This window comes from Monodon monoceros, unplaced genomic scaffold (assembly GCF_005190385.1).
Source record: "Monodon monoceros isolate NGI ecotype Baffin Bay Population unplaced genomic scaffold, NGI_Narwhal_1 Super_Scaffold_20, whole genome shotgun sequence".
NCBI lineage: Eukaryota > Metazoa > Chordata > Mammalia > Artiodactyla > Monodontidae > Monodon > Monodon monoceros.
This window is the reverse complement of record NW_021703777.1, coordinates 73,961,247-73,983,600: the sequence shown is the minus strand read 5'-3', so window position 1 is coordinate 73,983,600 and position 22,354 is coordinate 73,961,247. Positions and strand designations below refer to the sequence as shown.

General features: G+C 42.3%; 1 protein-coding gene across 3 annotated transcripts in view; it reads left to right on the top strand.

Moving 5' to 3' along the window:
* Nucleotides 1–10,196: 10,196 nt before the first annotated feature.
* The window catches only part of FAM114A1 (family with sequence similarity 114 member A1), a 64,151-nt gene continuing 51,993 nt past the window's right edge, over nucleotides 10,197–22,354 (top strand). For all 3 annotated transcript variants that reach the window (XM_029236006.1, XM_029236005.1, XM_029236004.1), the window contains exons 1-2: nucleotides 10,197–10,326; nucleotides 18,078–18,433. In XM_029236006.1, coding sequence (XP_029091839.1) covers nucleotides 18,086–18,433 — 348 coding nt within the window. In that variant the 5' untranslated portion in view covers nucleotides 10,197–10,326; nucleotides 18,078–18,085. The remainder of the gene's footprint in view (nucleotides 10,327–18,077; nucleotides 18,434–22,354) is intronic.

Genomic DNA, 22,354 nt, shown 5'->3' with positions numbered 1-22,354 from the left:
AAACGAACTTAGGTTCAAGAATTGGTTTTTAAAAAATCAACTTTTAAGGAAAGTTTAGTAGTTACCACATCCGGGGGAAATTACATCCTGTTTCTCCATGTTCTGACCAACATTTGGTATTGTTAGATGTTTTCATTTTTAATTCTAAAATAATAAATGCCACTGATATCCTGCAAGACTAATTAAAAATCAATTTTCTAAAGGCCATTTAGAATAATTTTAGAACAACATCAACAAAGCTTGATGATACAAAAAGAGGATCTCTGATTAACCAGATACTTCAGGCAGCCAGGATACCCTGTTCCCAAGACCTTCCCTTAACTGAGGTTCTGTAAAGAACTGAACATGTGAGTTAAATAATCATTCTATAATTAATCCCACTGTTTGGCATTATTTCATCGTTAAAAAAACAAGTTAAGACTGTACAGTCTGACCCACGACAAAGTTGGACATCAGGGTTAGAATCACTTCTGCTTTCAGGGGGAAGGAAAGGCCAACTTCTTACTATACATTCTTACTCATCAAACATAACGGGAAGCCTTCACAGTCCTGGCGAGGGTCAACAAGCAGTGGCTGGATCTCTGCTGAATGAGCAGAGAAGACGGCTAGAGTGGACTGGGTGCCTGTGACCCTGGGAAACCAGCTTTGTGAAACAGGCAGAAGAGAAAGGAACCAGCTATGGGTTTGAGGGAATTTCAAACAACACTGAGCCAAAGTCTTTAAGAAATAAGCACACATACATGGCTGCAGATTTGGTCACATCACACAGTGACAAAATGTTTATGAGCATTTGGTCACAAACGCTCATTAGGGTATTGCATAATAATGCTGGTTTTCGGGAAGAAAGAGGCTATTCTTTTTGAGGCTGTTAGAATTCTGAGAAATGTCTTTAAGGAGATGAGAAAACCCACAAAAATCAGGTAATATGCAAGATGGCATGGCAGTGAAACAAACAGACAGGGCAGAAGTCCTCCAAATGCCATGTCCTAGCTGTACAGCCTTGGGCAAGTGGCTTAACCTCAAAGACTCCATTTATTCATCCACAAAATGGGAGTGCTTGTGACTTTTTTGGGAAGATAATAAATAAAAAGTGTCTGGAATAGTGATTTCCATAGAAGACAAGTCATTATAGTAAGGAGTTTTAGAATTCTATGCAAGCCTCACATTTTTTATGCTGAGGTGGAAAGACTATGAAATGAAGAAAAGCAAAGGGCAGAAGAGCATGGAGAGTGTTTCAGCATTTGCATAAAATCCGGTCCCTCAGACATCTGCACAGGTTATCTTCTTGCCGGGAGTAAGGCACACACAGAGGAGAGACACACACACACAGAGAAAGGAACAGGCCAGGTGAAAACAGAGGCAGAGATTGGAATTCTGCAGCCACAAGCCAAGGAATGCCCGGAATCACCAGTAGCTGGCAGCCCTGCCAGCACCTTGATTTTGGACTTCCAGCCTCCAAAAGTGAAAGAGAATAAATTTCTCTTGTTCTAAGCCACCTGATTTGTGGGAATTTGTTATGGCAGCCACAGGCATCTAACACAAGGGTCTACATATTTATGCTGACATCTGCATAAAAATCTTTTTTTCTTAGGGGATACTTAACAAACTGTTACCTTTGAGCCAAAGAACCAAGGGAGGGAGATATTTTTACTCATCATTTTATGCTCTTTTGTCCTGTTTGATTTTTTTTTTTTACTATGTACATGCATTATTTTTATTTTTAAAAAATAAAATAGCATTATAGTGGGATAAGTAAAATAGTCTAAAGCCAGCAAATATACTGTCCCCATACAAACAGAAGCAAGACATTACTTTAATGATTTTTGTTCTTTAAAAAAACTTCTCTTTCCCTGGAAAATCAATTAAAACATCAATTGCCTACCAACAGGTTTGAAACAAGTTATATAAAAATGATCAGCATCATAAAATATACAAACCACTAGAAATGAAATTGATAACTTAGATATTAAATATTAATATTAAAACCAAAATCTTCTGCTGAATTAAAAAGAAAAAACAAAACACATTCCAGAAGATACTTGTAACACATATAACCAAAAAAGGATTAATATCTGAAATATATAAAGAATTCCTACAAATCACTAATAAAATGGCTAACAAACCCAATGGGGGTGGGGGTAGGAATTAGCAAAGGATATAATCAAATGGATAACAGGATAACATTAAGACAACCAGGAGACACCATTGTACACCCCTGGGATGGACAAAAATTAAAACATCTAATGATACCAAGTGTTGGTCACAATGTGAGGAAACAGGACCTCTTATACATGTCCAGAGATTCTGACTTAAATAGTCCAGGATGGGGCCAGACATCAGTATTATTTTGAAAGCTCTTCAGGTGATTCCACTCCAACCCAGTGAGGATCAGGGCGCCCTGAGACCTAAACGCCATCCTGAACACCGCGCCCTCTAGTGGTCCCTAGTGGTCTCCAGTGGTCCCTCTTTTCCTCACACCTCAGGGCCTGGAGGTGATGTAGGTTTCCCTGACTCTCACTGCTACTTCCAGATCACTGTTCTTCCCTCCAACCCTTGAAACCTACCCCTCCTGGTTGCAGTCATCCACAGGCCCATCACTCCCTCATTCACTGAGTATTTTTGCACCATTCACTGTCTGAGTTTAACACCACCACTGTCACAATTCTAGTGATTTCAGTAGCTATGTAGAGATTCTTTCATTCCCCTGGCTTCTTAGTTCTTTGATATTCTCTCTTCTAATGAGCTTGTCCTGAAACCTACCTCAGCCATGCATTCCCTTATTGTACCCTACATATTATTATTACCAATGGCTGTGCTCTCTCCATAACCTCTCTTGCCGGCAACCCGCTTTTCAACTAGCGCCTCTAACTCTTTCTCTCAGATGCCATCAATTCCCCAGTCCCACTGCACTGGACTGAAAGATCATGGTCCACCCTTTTAATCATCTCTCTGAATTCACCCTCAGCTACCTTACTCCTCTCTCCTCAACCCAGGTTAAATCCAACTCGTCACTGGACTATATTGAGCCTGATCAGCTGAACACAGTTGGAGAAAATACACACCCATGCTGACTGTCTCACTTGAAATTCATGACTGGGTCCCAACCTCAAGAGGGAGAAGCCATTCTACTATCCTTTTTGCTCCCCTTCCTTAGCCCATTCACTCTCACTGTCCTACACATCCTCCTCTTATGCTTCCAGCACCTCCTTTCCTTCCTCACTTTCAGCTGCTGATGCTTCATTTTTCAGGAAGAAAATAAATGCAGCCAGAAGAGCATTTCCACATCTTCCCTCCAAAATTCTACTAGTGCCTACTTGTCCCTGTTCTATCTGTGCTTTCCTCTGTTCTCCTGAATGAACTCTCTGTGTCGAGCCAATTCCTCCCCGTTAAGCACTGAACCTCACTCCTGCTTATCTACTCAAGGAAATCCCTTTACAATTATCCTCTCTACATTGCATCATCATTTTTTTTTGCTCTAATGTATGATTCCAATTAGCATATAATGCTACAATTTCTCTCATAGTAAAAAACAAAACCCTCCTCTGAACCCACAACCTCTTCCTCTCTGCTCCTCTTTACACTAAAAATCCTTGAAAAAGTTGTTTTACTCACTAACTGCAATTATTCTCCTCCCATCTTCTCAAATCCTCTCTCTCTCTCTCTCTCTATATATATATATATATATTCTTTTTCATATTCTTTTCCATTATGGTTTATTACAGGATAATGAATACAGTTCCCTGTGCTATACAGTAGGACTTGTTGTTTACCTATTTTATATAACCCCTAATTTATCCCTCCCCCACCCCCTTTCCCCTTTGGTAACATAAATTTGTTTTCTATGTCTGTGAGTCTGTTTCTGTTTCATAAATAAGTTCATTTGTATCATATTTTAGATGCCACATATAAGTGATATCATATGGTATCTGTCCTTCTCTTTCTAACTCACTTCACTTAGTATGATAATCCCTAGGTCCATCCACCATCTACCTCAAACCCCAAACCTGTCCCTTTTGCATCCTTCCTCATCTCAGTAAATGATACTTCTATTCTTGCAGGCTAAATTCCTTGGAGTAATTTGAGACTTCTTTCTTTTTGCTCAAACTCCACACCCAATCCATGAGCAAATTTTGTTGAGTTTTTCTGTAAAATATATCTACAAGCAAAACCGCTCTCATGCCCTCTACCACTCCCACGTGGCCAAACCATCAATTCCCTCACGTGGGTAACTGCAGTGGACCCCTAATTGGTCTATCTGGCTCTACCTTTCCCTCCATCCCCCCCAACCCCATCCCAACCCAATTAAAATCATGGCACACTCCTACTCAAAAGCTGTAAGGATTCCCTTGCCACTCAAAGCATAAGCCAAATCCGTACCATGGTTTGCAAGGCACTGCCTGGTCTGCCCCATCTCTCAGTCTTCAGTGCCTCTGTGGCCTCATTTCCTTCCACTCTGCCCCATCCTCCCTCTGCTCCAGCCACACTGGCCATCTTACCATGCTGTGAGCACATCAAGCATGCTCCCACACTGCTCCTGCCGTTCCCCCTGCCTGAAACTCTCCCCACATATCACCGTTATTCACTCCCTCACTTCCTTAAAGTCTACACTGAAGTGCCGCTTTATCTGCAGGGCCTTCCCTGACCACAGCTGCTTCCGCCCATCATTCCCTAGACCCTATAGACTATATTCTGCTTTATTCCACCACCTTGCACATTATCTGGTTAGGGTCTATCTGCCTTGCGACAGAATATAAATTCTTGGAGGGCAGGACTTTGCTCTGCTCCTTATTTCATCCCTAGTACCTAGATCAGTTTTAGGTACGTAGCGCACTCTCAAAAAAATTTTGTTTACGGGCTTCCCTTGTGGCGCAGTGGTTGAGAGTCCGCCTGCCGATGCAGGGGACACGGGTTCGTGCCCCAGTCCGGGAAGATCCCACATGCCGCAGAGCGGCTGGGCCCGTGAGCCATGGCCGCTGAGCCTGAGCATCCGGAGCCTGTGCTCCGCAACGGGAGAGGCCACAACAGTGAGAGGCCCGCGTACAGCAAAGAAAAAAAAAAAATTTTTGTTTAATGAATGGTTGGGACCACAGTGTAGAACTATTTCATAATATCTAGTGATGGTCAACTGGCTATTCCATTTCTAGCCTGGGATACAAGAAAACATATACAAAGTTGACCATTGCAGCTCTATATGCAATATAGTAGATAGCACTATATTGGCATTCAGCACATGTAACAACATGTAATAGTGAAACATGAAACACACTAAATGTCCATTGTGTGGGGAATGGATATATTGTGGCACGTTCATACAATGGAATCCCATGAAGACTTAAAAATGCATGTACTGGAGCTACATGTATGAATATGAATGATTCTCAAAAATATAATGTTGAGTAAATAAGTGTACAGGATGTTATTTATAACATTTTAAGACACTGAAAAACAATTTTATATAGTGTTGATGAATGAGGATATGTGCAGTCAAATGTAATAGAACTATGGGTGGGAAGGATGCACAACAACCTCAGGATACTCGTTACCGTTACCTCCGGAGAAGGTGGAGACTAGGAGGAACAGGGTTTCAAACACATCTGTAACTTTTTTCTTTTTAAAAGAAGGTTCTAAAATAAATGTGGCAAAAAATAAAATTTGTTAAATCTACATATTGTCATACCATTCTCTACTTTTCTTCACACACATAAGTATTTGTCATATTGTTCCCAACCTGGGTTCTTGGACTCTTTAATCAATGGAAATTGCTAAGAGGCCAGACGAGGAATTCAGGCAAGGCTTTATGGGGACTCGTGCTGCGGCACGAGGGATTGAAAACAAGTAACAGGTGCCCTTGCTCGATCCCCAAGGTGGGTGAGCTGGTCCCTTAAATGGGGTGAGGGTGAGGGCAGATTGGTGGGTTGGGCTGGAGGGTGGCTTAGGTCATTTGCCCACCCCCTTGGTGGTGCTGCATGCAGGGATCATGCTCAGGACCCTGCTTTTGCTCCTGGCACTTCAAAAGTGGCAGTTGGGTTTTGGCTTTTTTGTATCTTATTGTTCATATTTTGCCCCAACTGCACATGCATGCAGCTATCTTTAGTCCCTCATAGTTTCTTTGCATTCTGTTGCTTGAGGAGACATGTGTCCAGGTGCAAGCAGTGCAGGAAAGGGTCCCAGGTCCCAGGTCCCAGCCTGTCCCAATATTATTCTCTAGTTTTCTATAGATTTTAACTACTCCTGAGTTTTTTAAATAAAAATTGCTTACATTGCCAAAAATTAAAGTTTTGAAATAAACCAGGTGGGCTTGAAGCAGCAACATTAGAGTAAAAGGGCATAATTAGCAGTTGGCAACAAAACCTGTTGCTTGATTGATAGTCTCTTATTGTAAAGATACAGTTTGGGTCAAAGGAGAAAGAAAACTGGATAAACCTACCTAAGGAGACAAAAGACCTGTACTCCTAAAACTATAAAACTGATGAAAGAAATCGAAGATGACACAAACAGATAGAAAGATATACCATGTTGTATATACCATTGATTGGAAGAATCAATATTGTCAAAATGACTATACTATCCAAGGCAATCTACAGATTCAATATTATCCCTATAAAATTACCAATGGCATTTTTCACAGATCTAGAACAAAAAAATTTTTAAATTTGTATGGAGACACAGAAGGCCCTGAATAGCCAAAGCAATTTTGAGAAAGAAAAACGGAGCTGGAGGAATTAGGCTCCCTGACTTCAGACTATACTACAAAGCTTTAGTCATCAAAACAGTATGGTACTGGCACAAAAACAGAAATATATATCAATGGAACAGGATAGAAAGCCCAGTAATAAACCCACTCACCTATGGCCAATTAATCTACAACAAAGGAGGTAAGACTATACAATGGAGGAAAGACAGTCTCTTCAATAAACGGTGCTGGGAAAACTGAACAGCTACATGTAAAATAAAAAAAGAAATTAGAATATTCTTTAACACCATACACAAAAATAAGCTCAAAATGGATTAAAAACCTAAATGTAAGGCCAGATACTATAAAACTCTTAGAGGAAAACATAGGCAGAACACTTTGACATAAATTGCAGCAATATCTTTTTCAAGCCATCTCCTAGAGTAATGGAAATAAAAACAAAAATAAACAAATGGGAACTAGTTAAACTCAAAAGCTTTTGCACAGCAAAGGAAACCATAAACAAAATGAAAAGACAACCCACAGAATGGGAGAAAATATGTGCAAATGATACAACCAACAAGGGACTGGTCTCCAAAATTTACAAACAGCTCATGTGCCTCAATATCAAAAAAACAAACAACCCAGTCAAAAACTTAGCAGAAGACCTAAATAGACATTTCTCCAAAGAAGACATACAGATGACCAAGAGGCACATGAAAAGATGCTCAACATCACTAATTACTAGAGAAATGCAAATCAAAACTACAATGAGATATCACCTCACACCAGTCAGAATGGTGTTAAAAATCTAAAGATAATAAATGCTGGAGAGGGTGTGGATAAAATGGAACCCTTCTACACTGTTAGTGGGAATGTAAATTGGTGCAGCCACTATGGAAAACAGTATGGAGGTTCCTTAAAAAACTAAAAATAGAGTTACCATATGATCCAGCAATCCCATTCTTTTGCATATATTCATAGAAAACTCTAATTCAAGAAAAATACATGCACCCCAATGTTCATAGCAACATTATTTACAAGAGCCAAGACGTGGAAACAACCCAAATGTCCATCAACAGATGAATGGATAAAGAAGATGTGGTACATATATACAATGGAATATTACTCAGCCATTAAAAAGAATGAAATAATGCCATTTGCAGCAACATGGATGGACCTGGAGATTATCATACTAAGTGAAGTAAGAGAAAGACAAATATGATATCGCTTATATATGAAATCTTAGAAAAAATGATACAAGTGAAGTTATTTACAAAACAGAAACAGACTCACAGACTTAGAGAACGAACTTATGGTTACCAGGGGGGAAGAGTGGTGGGAGATACATTAGGAGTTTGGGATTGACATGTACACACTGCTATATTTAAAATAGATAACCAGCAAGGACCTACTGCATAGCACAGGGAACTCTGCTCAATATTCTGTAATAACCTAAATGGGAAAAGAATTTGAAAAATAGATACATGTATATGTACAACTGAAACTAACACAACATTGTTAATCAACTGTACTCCAATATAAAATTTAAATTTCAATTAAATTTAAAAACAAGGGGAGGGGGTTTCCCTGGTGGCACAGTGGTTGAGAGTCCACCTGCTGATGCAGGGGACACGGGTTCATGCCCCGGTCCGGGAAGATCCCACATGCTGCAGAGCGGCTGGGCCCGTGAGCCATGGCCGCTGAGCCTGCCCATCTGGAGCCTGTGCTCCGCAATGGGAGAGGCCACAACAGTGAGAGGCTCGCGTACAGCAAAAAAAAAAAAAACAAAAAAAAACACAAAGGGAGGAATGCCTGATTGGGCTGTTGCCTTTCAGCAGGGCAAGGAGGGGCAGGTGTGGCAAAGGTATTTGCTATGCCCTAGGCAGGCACAGAAGTCACAGGCAATGGTGTTTGTGTCTGTGGTACACCAAAACACACCTGTCACACCTGGAATACAATTTGCTAACACTCACAATGGCAGAACTCAGAAAGAATCACTGTTTTTAAAATTAAATTTTCCCTAAACTTTATACAAAAAATTACAATACACATACATATTCACAAGAATAGGTTTATACTATATACACACTTTTGTAAGCTTCCCTTGCTCTCAACTTAATATTCGGCTATCGCCCGCCTTCCTTCCATATCAACAAATTGGACGTACAGTTATAATTAATGACTACAGCATATCCGATTGTTTGAAGTTACCATAGTTTACTTCACCAATCTTTTTACTGGGGGACAGATTATTTCCGCGTTATTTTCCCCGGCATAAACAACCACAATAAACATCCTTGGACATACATATTTGTACATTTGACTGTTTACTTAGTACAATTCGCAGATGTGGAATTCCTGGGCCAAAGCTAATACATTTGAATTTTGATCCGCATTTCTAAACTGGCCTTCTAGAAAGTATTTTTATTCGGTTGATTGGTTTTAAATCAAACTACACTCCCACAAACGGGGTAAGACAAAGCTGTTTAAAGCACCACCAGGGGATCGTAAACTCTTACTGAACTTGAGCGGCCCCTTCTCGGTGAAACTGTCTGCGGTGTTTCCTGGGCGCTTTTAAAGGAAGGAAAGGGATCCGGAGAACCCCGAGTCCCGCCCTGGGTGGGGGTGGGCGCCCCTCCAGTTCACCCGGAGGCACAAAGCCAGAAAAGCCAAGCTCCCCAAGCTTGGTCGGAAGCGCGCCCGCGACCCCCGCAGCCTGAGGAAGGAGGTGCCCGGGGCTACCGCCGCGCTCTGGGCTGGGGCGGGGTCACGGGGGGCGGGGCCCTGTCGGGGCCGCGGGGCGGGGCAGCTCGGCTCGTCAGCACCCGTCCCCCCTCCTGGCCCGCCCTCAGGCCGCGTCCCCGCCGGCCTTGCCGACGTGGCGGGGCGGGACCCGGCGGGCGCTCCCGCGCGCACTCGGCTGCCTGAGCGGTAAGAGCCCTGGGTACCTCTCGCCGTCATCCCCTTCCCCGGGCGGGCAGATGGCGGGGGGGGGGGGCGGATGCGGGGACAGCCGCCGCGGGGTGGTGGGGAGACCCTGCTGTCGCTGCTCGTCCTGTTCCCGGAGTCGGCAGGGGCTTGGCACAGGGCGCAGGACCCGGAGGACCGGCCTTGGGTGAGGGTCCCGGGCGGCGCGAGCGTTGCGGCCGAGGGCCCCTGCGTGGGTGCGGGCGTGTGAGTGTGTGTGTGTGAGTGTGTGTCGCTCCGGGTCCACGCTCATGCACACACCCACACGCCCGCACTCCGGCTCTGCCCCCTCGGCCGGCGAGAACCTCTGCGGAGCCTGTCTTGTGCTCCCGAAGTATCCGGTCCAGCACCATGCAAGTCGGAAAAAGTTTCCCCAAGGTCCTAGGTTCGACTGAGAGGTAGGCTGCGGGGTCTCCGCAGCGGGGGACACAGAGGAAGCAAGTCCCATCCCGGGGTTCGCTGCCCTTGGCCTCGGAAAACTGAGCTCAGGCCTTGACCTCCCACCCAAGCTCATCATCTCTCCCCCTGCAGACGCCGGCCGTGCTGGCTCTTCCACCCCAGCCAACACCCTAAGCCAGCAGCACCTCCATTCACAGCTCCCAGGTTGAGTCCTACTCCCTACGCCAGCTCCCCAGCCCCCCCACCTGCCCACCCAGTTGGCTCATCTTCTTCCCTGGAATCTGGTGAGTATTTCCAGCCATCTCAGATCAGGCGCCTAAACTTCACTGCCCTTTCCTAGAGTAGGAGACCTCTCTGTATCATCTTAAGAGTGATCTCTGTCCTACCGATCCTATCAATTCCCATCCTAAACACGGAGAGAGTCAGGCAGGTAGCTTTTTAAAATCAATGTCTCTTGAACTCCAGAAGACCTCAGCCAACCTGAGGAAACTGAGAATGATGCAGGCTTACTCCTCAGAGGCCTCTCTCTGCCTTCTTTTCCGCCTAGTGCTCCTTTCCTACCTCACCCATATCCATTCCCTGCTCTCTCCTTCCTTTCTCCATCAAAACCTGAGCTCAGGAAAGACTGATAAACTCCTTACATCATAAGCTTTAAGCAAAAGAAGGAAACTTTCAGGGTGGAATTTGAGGCTCCACGGAGCCAGTGCAGAAGGAATTTGAGGGTAGGAAGGGACCTTGCTGAATCTCAGGGATTCAGACCATATAAGCAGCCATTTATTTATAAGACCAGGCTTACAGGACTGAGATGGTGAAGAGATCTTCTGGGTACTCTGGGATCTCGATACAGGGAGGCCTTGGTGAGCTATGAATTACTCTCATCTGTCTCTTCACAGGGGTTGTCGTCACTCCTGTTTTCCAGAAGATTCTCTGTAATGTTTCTGTAGGACTTTATACTCCACAAGCTTCAATTAAAGCAGGATTCAGTTTGAAAAAAATAATAATAAGACCAGGCTTATATGGAACGTTGTTTCTTTTTAATCAATATCAAACAATATATTTCAGTTCAGTAAATATTAGAGGGTCCAAAGCCAAGCTATGTGCTTGTTGGTCACAGTTCTGGAGGAGAGAATGACAGAGAAATAAATATTCCTTATAAATGCCATAGAAGTCCATGCAAGGTATCACGAAAAACATGGAAGAGAGAGTAAATCATTCTTTGGAAGGAGTGGGACAAATTCAGGAAAATTTCAAAGTAAACAGTGACATTACACATTGAGAAACAAATAGGAACTTGCCAGGCAGTTGGAGACAGGGCATCCTGGGCAGAGAAACCAGCATAAGCAGAGGTGGGGATGTTTATGAGCTGTGCCGGCAGTGATGGAGCGTCTGGTGAGGGAAGAGTGTCGGGTGTGTTGAGAGTTACAGAAGCGGATAGAGAGATTGGAGCTGGATTGTGCGGGGCCACGGATGCCATGCAAAGGTGTTTAAACCTAATGGTTTTTAAACAGGGGAGCAGGTAGGTCCTCTCCGTGTTTCATAAAATTACCTGGCAGACACATGGAGGCCGGACGGGAGGAAAAAGAGACTGGGCTCTGGGCACGTGTACTTGTCAAGCACAGTAGAAACTCTTGCAACCTGGTTAAGAGCCTGTCATCCACAGTTTTTGTTCCTGGTCTTTCACTTACTGGCACTTTTTGAAATTGGGAGCAGTGATTTCACACAGGGTATGGTATTACCAAATTCTTATTTTGCCAAGTGAAATCATTAAAAAAAAATCCATGCACTACACCACTATTTCGTAAAATGAAAGACATTTTAATACCAGGAAAAGCACGAAGGCTAAACTTGCAAGATGAAGGCAGTGCTTTACATTTAATAAATTTAGATTGATGAAAAACTCGCTATCTTGTCCTCATTTTTCTCTGTCATCATGGACTGGTTCCAGTCCTGCAGTCTGGTGTTGGGGAACAAAGTATCCAGATCATTTTGTCCAGCCTTACTCTACATAGGAGGGAGTGAGGAACAACAAGAATGAGTTGTACGCCCACAGAGGGATGGTGGGACCAGAGCATGGCTCTTTGCGCCTCAGCATCCATCCCTCCCATCCCTCGCTATTCCTCCATATCGCTCTTGGTCCAGCCACACAGCGTCTGTTCTGAATATCTAGATTCATTCTTGGGCATTTGCACATACTCTTATCCCATCATGCCTGAATAACTATCAAAGCCGCTATCAAGGTTCTCCCATGTATGAGATCAGTCTTGTTCAGGCACATCTTTCCCTGCTTTGATGTGCTGTTTTGCATCATCACTTAACCATTTCATGTTAGATGCAATAGTTTCCTGGGCCTTCACTGACCAGGAATAAAATGAAAACAGATTATTTGTTTTCTGAAGGATAGTAACCATGTCTTCCGTTTTAAACTTATTTTTGGAGCTATGATGTTGCTGCTCCAATACCTAGCATAGTTCTGGGAGCATTTTAGGTGATGAATGAATTTACTCATGAAAAACTAACTTATTCCAGCCCATAAAGGCTTCTTTATATGCCACTCTTCCTCTCCTTGGAATTTACTGAAGAAGCCTCCTTGTTTCTGTGGGTTGAGGCTCCCTAGCATCAAAGCCACAGGACATGGCTGCAGCGATCAACATTCCAAACCATAAATCAGGAGAGATTTTAAGTCTGACTGCTTCTGGGGCATCCAGGCAGAGATGGGGGCTGTCCCAGGAAAGAGCATGTATCACAGCTGCGGTCCTTCTGGACACCAACAGTCACTGCATAGAAACAGCTGTGTCTTTAGAACACACAATTTCTAATGGCTTCAGACAAAAGGGCACCGTCTTAAAAATGATTACATGTCTCCTGTCATAATAACATCCAGAGTAGACAAAGGTCTACCGGGACAAAAAGGGTTTGCGGGGGGATTCTTTTTTGGTTTTGGTTTAGGGAAAATGTGGACCTGTAACAGGCAGAAGTTCATGTACAATTAGAAGTTAAAGTAGGGCTGAATATTATGGTGACCATTTTCATTATCTGAACAGATGTAAAAATATAGTCTTTCTGAAATTTATAAGTTGTCCATAAATATTTCCTAACAGTATTGGTTCAGCACCTGATAGATGAACTTTGGGCGTGTTTCTGAAGGAATGGCTTCATGTTGATGCTTGAATACAGAGCAGCTGCAGGGAAGAGAGGTTTTGTTTGATAATTTTTCCACAATTGAGGTGAACTGACTTAGGGCAGTTTGGCCATCAGAGATGGATGAGGACTGTAGGGCTCCTCTGTGCAACATCCCTACCAAGACTGATTGTACTATGAATCCACCTCTCAGATGGAGTTCTGCCTCACACTCACATGTATATTAGCGACCAGGCTCAGTTATGTAGCTTGTTCTTGTAGGTTGATGAAGTCCTAGCTCTCTTTGCTTTTAGGACTGCTCTGGTGGCAGGACTCAGCTAACCTTCTAATCAGGCTTTGATGTTCTCCTGCAATTAGCAGAAGAACTAGAAAAACTCTACTGCAAAGTTCAGTAGCTGCTGGACTGAATATAATCTTTTGCCCTGGAAATGGAAGAGCTGAAAGCACTTGTGCATAATTTCTTGCCAATCCACTTTAAGCACTATTTCCATTTTACCAGTGAAAAATGCTTTTAATACCCCTTAGGATAAGTAGTACCCCCTGATAAATAGCGATCAGAGAGAGGGATAATTGAACCCTCTCAAAAGGTGAACACTTCATTACAGAATCTGAAATGCTAAGTAAGTAAAGACCCTGGAGAGTATATTCCTGAATAGGGCACTTCAAATGTTAACCAGCCACCCTCAGGGCATAAAATACAGCTAACTCACATAGACGTCACATGGTATGTGCTGAAATATTTTAGCACTGGGAACAGTATCACAACAATTGAGGGTGAAGCAGATACAACAAAGTGTTTATAATGCTTTTTATTCACCCATGAATGTTTATCATAACCAGGTTTATTCTCATGTTCCTGCTTATAGAGAAGTGAAGTAGCTTGGAACTTCTTAATAATCCAGATTAATAAGGATTTTCAAATTATCTTACAAAGAAATTAAGATATCAGACAGTGCCTATGACCAGCTGTTGATGAACAAAAAAATGGGGGAATATAAGTGATGTCCAATATGGACCCATTCTCCTTATGGTTGTGCCCCTATGACCCAGGCGGGGATAGGGCAAATTAGGACAGAGAACTCTAGGCCATGGCCATCAAGCAATGTCCTAGACCATGGGTTAGCAAACATTTTCTATAAACGGACAGCTAATAAATATTTTAGGCTTTGCAATTTTGTGGGCCATATGGTCTCTGTTGCAGCTATTCAACTCCGCTGGTGTACTAGAGAAGCCATAGACAGTACATAAACAAATGAGCATGTCTGTGTTCCAATAAAATTTTATTTACCAAAACAGAGGGAAGGCAAATTTAGCCAGCAGGCTGTAGTTTGGCAGCCCCTCTCCTAGGCCAGTCCTGACTCAAGGTTTTCATAAAGATTTTATAAGTTTCCATGTGATGATAGCTTTTCAAGTACCCTCCCTCAATCTCATCCCCCTCCCATGAACCACAGTATCTACTCCTTTTCTGTACAGTGGCCTTTTTCACTCTTTACTATTTCATCTAGGCATTGACCATACTCATTGACAGACCATATCCAACCTTGAATATCTGAAATTTAATATCCCACCTAAAAGGAAAGATGCATTATTTGCCTTTCCCATCTGTAGACTTGTTTACAGGTGTGTTATCAGAGAATTCAAGTATTTTTGTTTAAAAAGAGACATTCTAACTCAGTTATCTGGGAGGTGAAGGAACAAAGGAAAGACAATATGGGTCATTTGGAACCACTTGCTGTAAGATAACTCCTGAGTAGTGAATGGGGTAAAGACATTTTCTGCTTGCTTTCATTCCAAATTACACTTTAATTTTAAATCTCCACAAAAATATTAATATAACTCAACACACATATTTGTTGAGCTTCCCACTATGTTCAAGAAACCATGTTAAGTGCTATATAAAATATGAAGACAAAACAAGGAAGATCCTTGTCTTCATAGAATTTACAGTATAGTAGGAAAACACTCAAACGACTGATCAAAGACGATTGTAACCCTCCAAAGTGAGACAGATGCAAAGCACTCTGGCAAGTTCAGAGGAAGAAAAATTATATCCAGTTGGGAAGAACAAAAATAGAGGAGGCGGTTATTTTAAATGGGCCTTAAATATGTTAAAACAACATACTGAACCAACAACCACCTGAGGTTCTTTTGTGAATGTCAGGCATTTTTCACATACTTATGTTGTCTCACTTAAGGATTTGGAAGGGCATCGTGGGAGGTAAACCTAGTGGGATCAGAGCACAGAGGTCCTTGGATGGCAGCTGAAGGATGTAGCTTCATCTCAATAGGAAGTGGGAAGCCCCTGAGGTTGTCTGAGCAGGAGGTGATGTAATTAAAGCTGTGAGGTAAAGGGTGGGGAAGGATGGGGAAGTGAAAGGGAGAACAGTGGAGAGGTGAACCCAATATTGAAATCATCAACATGAATCAAATTGAGGACCTGATTGAAGGTGATGGCAGGGAAAATAGAAGTAAAAGAAAGGATATGGATTCTGAATAAAGAGCCTCTAGGATTTGAGCACTGGTTGAATGTAAGAGAAGAGGCAAGTGGCATTGCAGATAGGGCTCCGACGTGGCTCAATCTCAAAGTCAGACGTGGGTTCAGATCTCAAATCTGCCACTGTTCCTTAAAGTGTGACCTCTGAGCATCAGTTGCCTCATCTGTAAAATGAAGCTCGTCGTGTCTAAGTCACAGGAGATAGCACATTTAAAGAGCTTGGATTTAACAGGCACTCAGTAAGTGATAGCTACTGATATTATATATTCTTGAGAAAGTGAAGGTTTGGTCAATGACAGCTCTGAGATTTTAAGCCTGGGTTATTGGAGAAATCTAGGTGCCATTAAAAGAAACACAAAGGTCAAAGTGAAGATCTAGAATGAATGGCAAGACAACAGGTTTCCTTTGGGATAGAAAGAGATGTTCAGCTGACGATTAGAACTGCTTATCCAATGGTAGAATTTTTTCTATGGCAGTGTATTGAGATATAATTCATACATGACAAAGTTCACATACTAAAAATTCACTCTTTTTAAATGTGCAGTTCAGTGGTTTTTAACATGTTCACAGAATTGTACAGCCATTACCACTATCTAGTTTTAGGACATTTTCATCACCCACAAAAGAAATCTATACCCATTAGCAGCCATTACTCATTTCCCCTCCCTTCAGCCCCTAGAAGCCACTAATTTACTTTCTGTCTCTATAGAATGGAGGTAGATATTTGAGAGTCACAACATAGGAGTGTGTAAAACTGTGAGAAAGGAATGTGATTCACCAAGGGAGAGAATGTAGCAAGAGAAAAGAAAATAGCTAGACAACTTTAGGGAATGGCTATTTGAGGGGACAAGAGGGTTGGCATAGGCATGTGAGTTCTAAGTCTGTGCCATCATGTGGCCAATATGTTAAATGGCTTCCCATATACTGTGGTTTTAACAGTGACCAGAGATTTGACCAACTGGTAAACACTGAGGTCAACAAAAATACCCAGTGATTTTCCTGAGACTTGGCTTCCTGTATAGTGAGAACACTGTGTCTTTATTTTAGACTAAGAAAATTATCATCTTGAATAAGCCTTCTAGATATGTTATTCAGTAAGATAGCCACTAGCCACACATACCTGTGTAAATTTAAGTTTACATTATTTAAGATTAATTTTTTTTTTTGGCTGCACCGCATAGCTTGTGGGATCTTAGTTCCCCAACCAGGGATCGAACCCAGGCCCACAGCCCTGAAAGCGCCAAGTCCTAACCACTGGACCACCAGGGAATTCCCTAAAATTAAAACTTAGTTCCTCAGTTGCACTAGCCACATTTTAAGTGCTCAATAGCCACAGGTGACTGTTAGCTACCATATTGGCCAGTGCAGATACAGAACATTTTTATCATCACTGAAAGTTCTGTTGAACTGCACTGTTCAATATGATAGCAATAACTTGCAAACTTCATAAAGAGTTTTCTGCTTCGTAGGTTATTTTGTAATGGCTACATTCCTTATTTGGCTTAATATTGGCTTCTTTTTTTTCTGTTTCATCCTTGTGTTTTTCCATCTAAACTATTGTCCAAATATAGCCCAGGCCTTCATGGGCTGGTACCCAACAAGGCACACTTGTGTGTATGTATGTCTCTCTCAATTTGAATTTCAGACCACATTGCAAAGCCAAATGTCAAATATTTTTTATAAACTCTCAGGTATTTTCCATGCTTATTCTCATTATGGCTAAAAATATAATTAATAAGGTCATATTAAATAAGTACTTTCACAGATACAGATAATACTCTTAGTTCCCATATGCATATTTATTTCTTCATGCCAAGTAAGAGATCCGTGAAAGTTTAAAGAGAGCACGGTTGGCTTGTATTAGTTTTTTATTGCTGTTGTAACAAAGTACAACCATCATAGTGGTTTATAATACACATGTATTCTCTTATAGTTCTGGAGTCTCTGTGGGGAGAATGGTTTCCTTGACTTTTTCAGCTTCTAGTGGCCACCAATGTACCTTGGCTTGTGGCCCCTTCCTTCATCTTCAGAATGCATCACTCCAATCTCTGCTTCTATCATCACATCACCTTTTCCTCTTTGTAGTCAAATCTCCCTCTGCCTCTCTCTGATAAGGACACTTGTGATATCATTTAGGGCTCACCCAGATAATCCAAGCTTCTTCATTTAATCATATCTTCAAAGTCCTTTTGGCCATATAAGGTAACATTCACAGCTCCCAAGGATTATGACATGGATATTTTGGGGGGCCATTATTCAGCCTACCCCAAGGTTACATAAACTTTCTTCTTGGTAGAAGAAAGGTTACCCCCACCAGATTTAACTTAATTATTCAGGGCTTTGAATTAACGTTTAACAATTCGGATTAAAGCATAAGGTGTTTGTTTGTAATCATGTTGACAGATATTAAAATGTCTGATGATGGCAACGATACCTTAGCCACTGGAGACAAAGCAGAAATCACCAACATGCCCAATAGTGATACCTTACCCAAAGATGCAGAAGCGCACTGTGATTCAGCTACGATTTCAAATGAGCTAACGCCAGCTGACCCCAGAGGAGATGTACATGAAAATGCGGCTGTTCAGGGTGCAGAGACTGCTGACACTGGACTCACTGAGCAGCCCAAAGACCCCGGTCCCGTGGAGCACCCCCGCAATGGAGAAGTGACTGAGGATACCCTTGTTGAATGCATTGACTCCGTCAGCCTCGAGGCAGAACCTGGATCCGAAATACCCCTGAAAGAGCAGAGTAATCCGGTAGGAGTGGTTCACTTGACTCAGTTCAACCTAAGTTCTTACTGATACTACCATGGCCATGGATTTGTGCCAGGCTCTGTGGGTAGGGATTAAGAGTTCAGTATATACTGTGACATTACCTCTGTCGTCAAAGATGTGTTGTGTGGTGAGAAAAGGCATATATGAGAGTAATTGGTCATTATAATATTTGCATTTTGATAATTGTTTTATTATTAATAATAACAATCACCAATTATTGGGCACATCCTGTGTGCCAGGCACTCTGCTAGCTACTCTATATGTTATGTAATTCACTCTATACAACAGTTCTTTGAGGTTCTAAGCTGGATATTATTGACCTCAAGTTATAGACGAGGCAACCAGCCTCAGAGATATTGAGCAACCCAGTAAGATTAAGCTACTCAGTAGTAAATGGAAGATATTGTAATATTGAACGTAATGAGTCCAAATTATTAATGAACCTGATTCCACCCTAAACAAGTCAATGCTTCTTTAACATCACTCAAATTTTAATACATATTTACAAATCTACTGTGAAGATCTTAAACATTCAGATCACTCATTTATTATCACGGTCCCCGCCGTCCAGGGGACCAAAGGCAGAACACATTCATGCTTCCCTTCAGTGCCTGCACCTGTCTCTCTGGGAGATAAGACAGGCCAGTGTCTCTCAGTTGGTACCTGGTTCCACATCAGTATGACCATCAAGCTGGGTTTTCCTGACACCTTCCCCTCCATCCATGTGGGGACTGGAAAGGGTGGGGAGGCCCTGTCCTCCAATCCTCCCTTCTAGAAGGATGCTATGGTATAGGGGAAATGAGAGTCTTCCCTCTGCCAGGCCCAGCCCTGCTCTCCTGGAGTGTACCACACAGATCACCACCTTGAGGTGACTCTGCTGCAAGCAGTGAGGGACGGGAACGAAGCAGGGGGTCGGGGGGCCTGGGTTTTCATCCTCCATCTATCGTTAACTTTGTTAGTTTGAGCAAGACACCTAATTTCTCTGTGCTTCAGTTTTTCCTCTGTAAAATGAGGACTTTGCACACGAAGACCACGAGGTATCCTTCCAACTAATGTTTTGTGATTCTTTTATTCAGAATCAAGCTTCTTAGCCACAGTTTCCTCAAAGCGACTCTTAGAATTATTCTAAGATGAGATGAGCTTCCTTAGGGAAAAGGCGGGGTTCCCATCACTGGAGATGTTTAAACAAAATCAAACAATCATTCTGCAGGAACGTCATGGAAGGCATTTGAGGACCAGATGGGAGTTTGGATCAGATATGTAAACATACGTGTAAAATTTTGTTTACAAGTTCCATGATATCACAGACCCTTTAAAGCCATCCATGGACCCCCCTGAGGGAACTCCTAGACCAGAGGGTCTCGACCCTAGCTGAACATTTCAACCACTGAGAGAGCTTTAAGAAATAATGATGCCAGGATGTATATTAGCCTGAATTCTCCAGAGAAACAGAACCAATAGGATATACCCTATTCTTGTATTTACCTATATGCCTGACTCTGGAACCTGGGTTCCCTCCATGCTGTCTTTCTATTGGGGGGCCATTGGTTCCCAATTGTTATTGTAAGTGCTACTATTGATACATATTAAGAAACTGTGTCTTAGCCACACCATTCTGACCAAAGACGACTTAAAGAAACTACAAAAGCTCCACTGATTCAAAATACGTGAGCTCATGAAGGCTAGATTATACATTCCAATTTCAGACTTCTAAAAGTTATAACAAGATTGCTAATAAAGATAGCATAAAAAAAGTCAGTATGCTCCTACACATCCATCTTCCTAAATTTTGAGCAAATCGAATGAATCCTGCTCTTGCAAGCACTTTATAAACCTCCTTAGTGCTACAGGGAGAGAGCCAACTGGCAGACAGATACTCCCCTCCTCTCCCAGCACCACTGATAGCTTTCAAGGACTTTGAAAAGGTGAGCATTTCCTCATAATGAAGCATCACAAAAGTACCTGGATGGAAATACAAATATTGGCCACAGAGTTGGGGCCATGGCTCTGCATGTATGTGTGTGGCATTGCATCAGGAGCTCAGATAGAAATGGGGTGTAGGAGGAATTCTTGTGAGTATATTGGTTCTAAGAAGGCAGAAAGCTGATATGGGTGGCTGGAAGGGCCTTGAAGGGAAGGGATATATCTCTTTCACCCAGGTTCCATTTAAACCCTTCTAAATAGGTACAAATATAGTCTCCTTTAAATAATTACCAGAAAAGGGGGTTCTGCTATCTCTCGTGGCAGCCTATCCTTGTATCTTAGGTTAATATAGAAGAATTCAGTTTTGCGCTTCGTCTTCAAGCATTGTTCGTTTGCTGTTTTATTTGCTGTTTGTTGGACACTTATAAGAAGTCCTTTTGCAGTGATGAAAACAACCATTTTTCTGTTGATCCAGCAGATAATGAATTCTACAAAAAATCTTCAGTGAAAAGTTCATTTACAAGTTGGCTGTTTGGATCTTGAACACAGCTCCCCTGAGGGATGTCAAGTCCTATAGGCGTAGTCAAGCTCCAAAACCTATCTGATTCCAGGTGTATCTGAGCCTAAAAGAATCTTATCACCTTTAAAAAACGTTTTTAAGGGAAAATGCCTGCTTAAAAAAAACCTGGCAGAATAGTCTTTGAAGAAGTAAACTTATATAATCTGGGACACACTAGATTTTGTGATAATGGGTTTAAATGTATATATTTTTCTATAAGTGGTCTGAGTTCCCTTAAAATCCACATTATTAGCTTCACCTTTGCCTGAGCCAGCATGGGGCCCATAACTTGGCAGGTAGGGCGGTGTGACAAGGAGGGGGCCTGGGGCCAGCGGTTCTGCCAGCTACTCAGCTGGCACCTCTACCTTGAAGGATCACACCATTCACAGTTGATGCCCTCAGAGAAGCTATTTCTGTCTTCAGGGCCCCTTTCTCATCCATTCTGATGTACAGACTCAGAAGCCATTGAGTTAAGGCTTCCTTCAGGACTCCACTCTACAACATCCATAAGAGATGGTCCCCAGCCTCACTTGAACTTTGAAGGTTGTACTAGATCCTTTAAGGCCTCAACCAGCCTCAGGATACATGAGTTATGCCCCAGAATCTGAGTAGTACAACTATCTTCAGGACGCCTACCATCTAGATGGGTAAGGCAGTGTTGCATAAAAGCAACTATAGCATGTCTTATAGTACTAGATAGGACAGGCACAAGGTAGCCTTAGATAGAGCACTCAAATCAATCTTAAGGAGTCAGTGAAGTCCTCAGCCTCCATTCAGACATGTTTGTCTTGAGTGCTAACCTGGAGCGACATTTATTCCCAGAGATCTTGTGGGACCTTATTATATACTAGTCTATCAGCCCCTAAAAGATCTAATCTAGATAAAATTTCTCTAAATTCTTAGCACCAAGAAATATTTCCCAGAGTAAAAAAAATTTCATCCCTACTGTCCTACACCAGTGCATAAGACCAATTATGAAGAAGGTAAAGAACGCAATGTTACAACTAAAAGTACTCTCAAAGGAAAACATAGACTACCACTCAATAGTTCTGTCCCTGGAAAAGGAAAAGCAGGGTGTTTAAGAGCAATAAAATTGCTATCAACAGAGACAAAGATGAGAGAACATAGGCCAAGACATGCTGATGATAGATTTTTGCTTCTAAATGAGTGAGTAGAGTTTGCTCCAATTCTGTTGGAGTATTTCTCCTTTTAAGCCTCTCTCCATCATGGCACCTGGTTTTTGACTTGGGCAATCAGGTGGATGCTGTTGCCTTATGGCTATATTGGGCAGTGCGTCCTAAATCTGGTGGTATATTAGAATTACCTGGGAAGCTTGTTAGAAATTCAGATTCTCAGGGTAGAAACCCTGAGAGATTCTTTTTTAAAAATTTATTTACTTTATTTATTTATTTTTGGCAGTG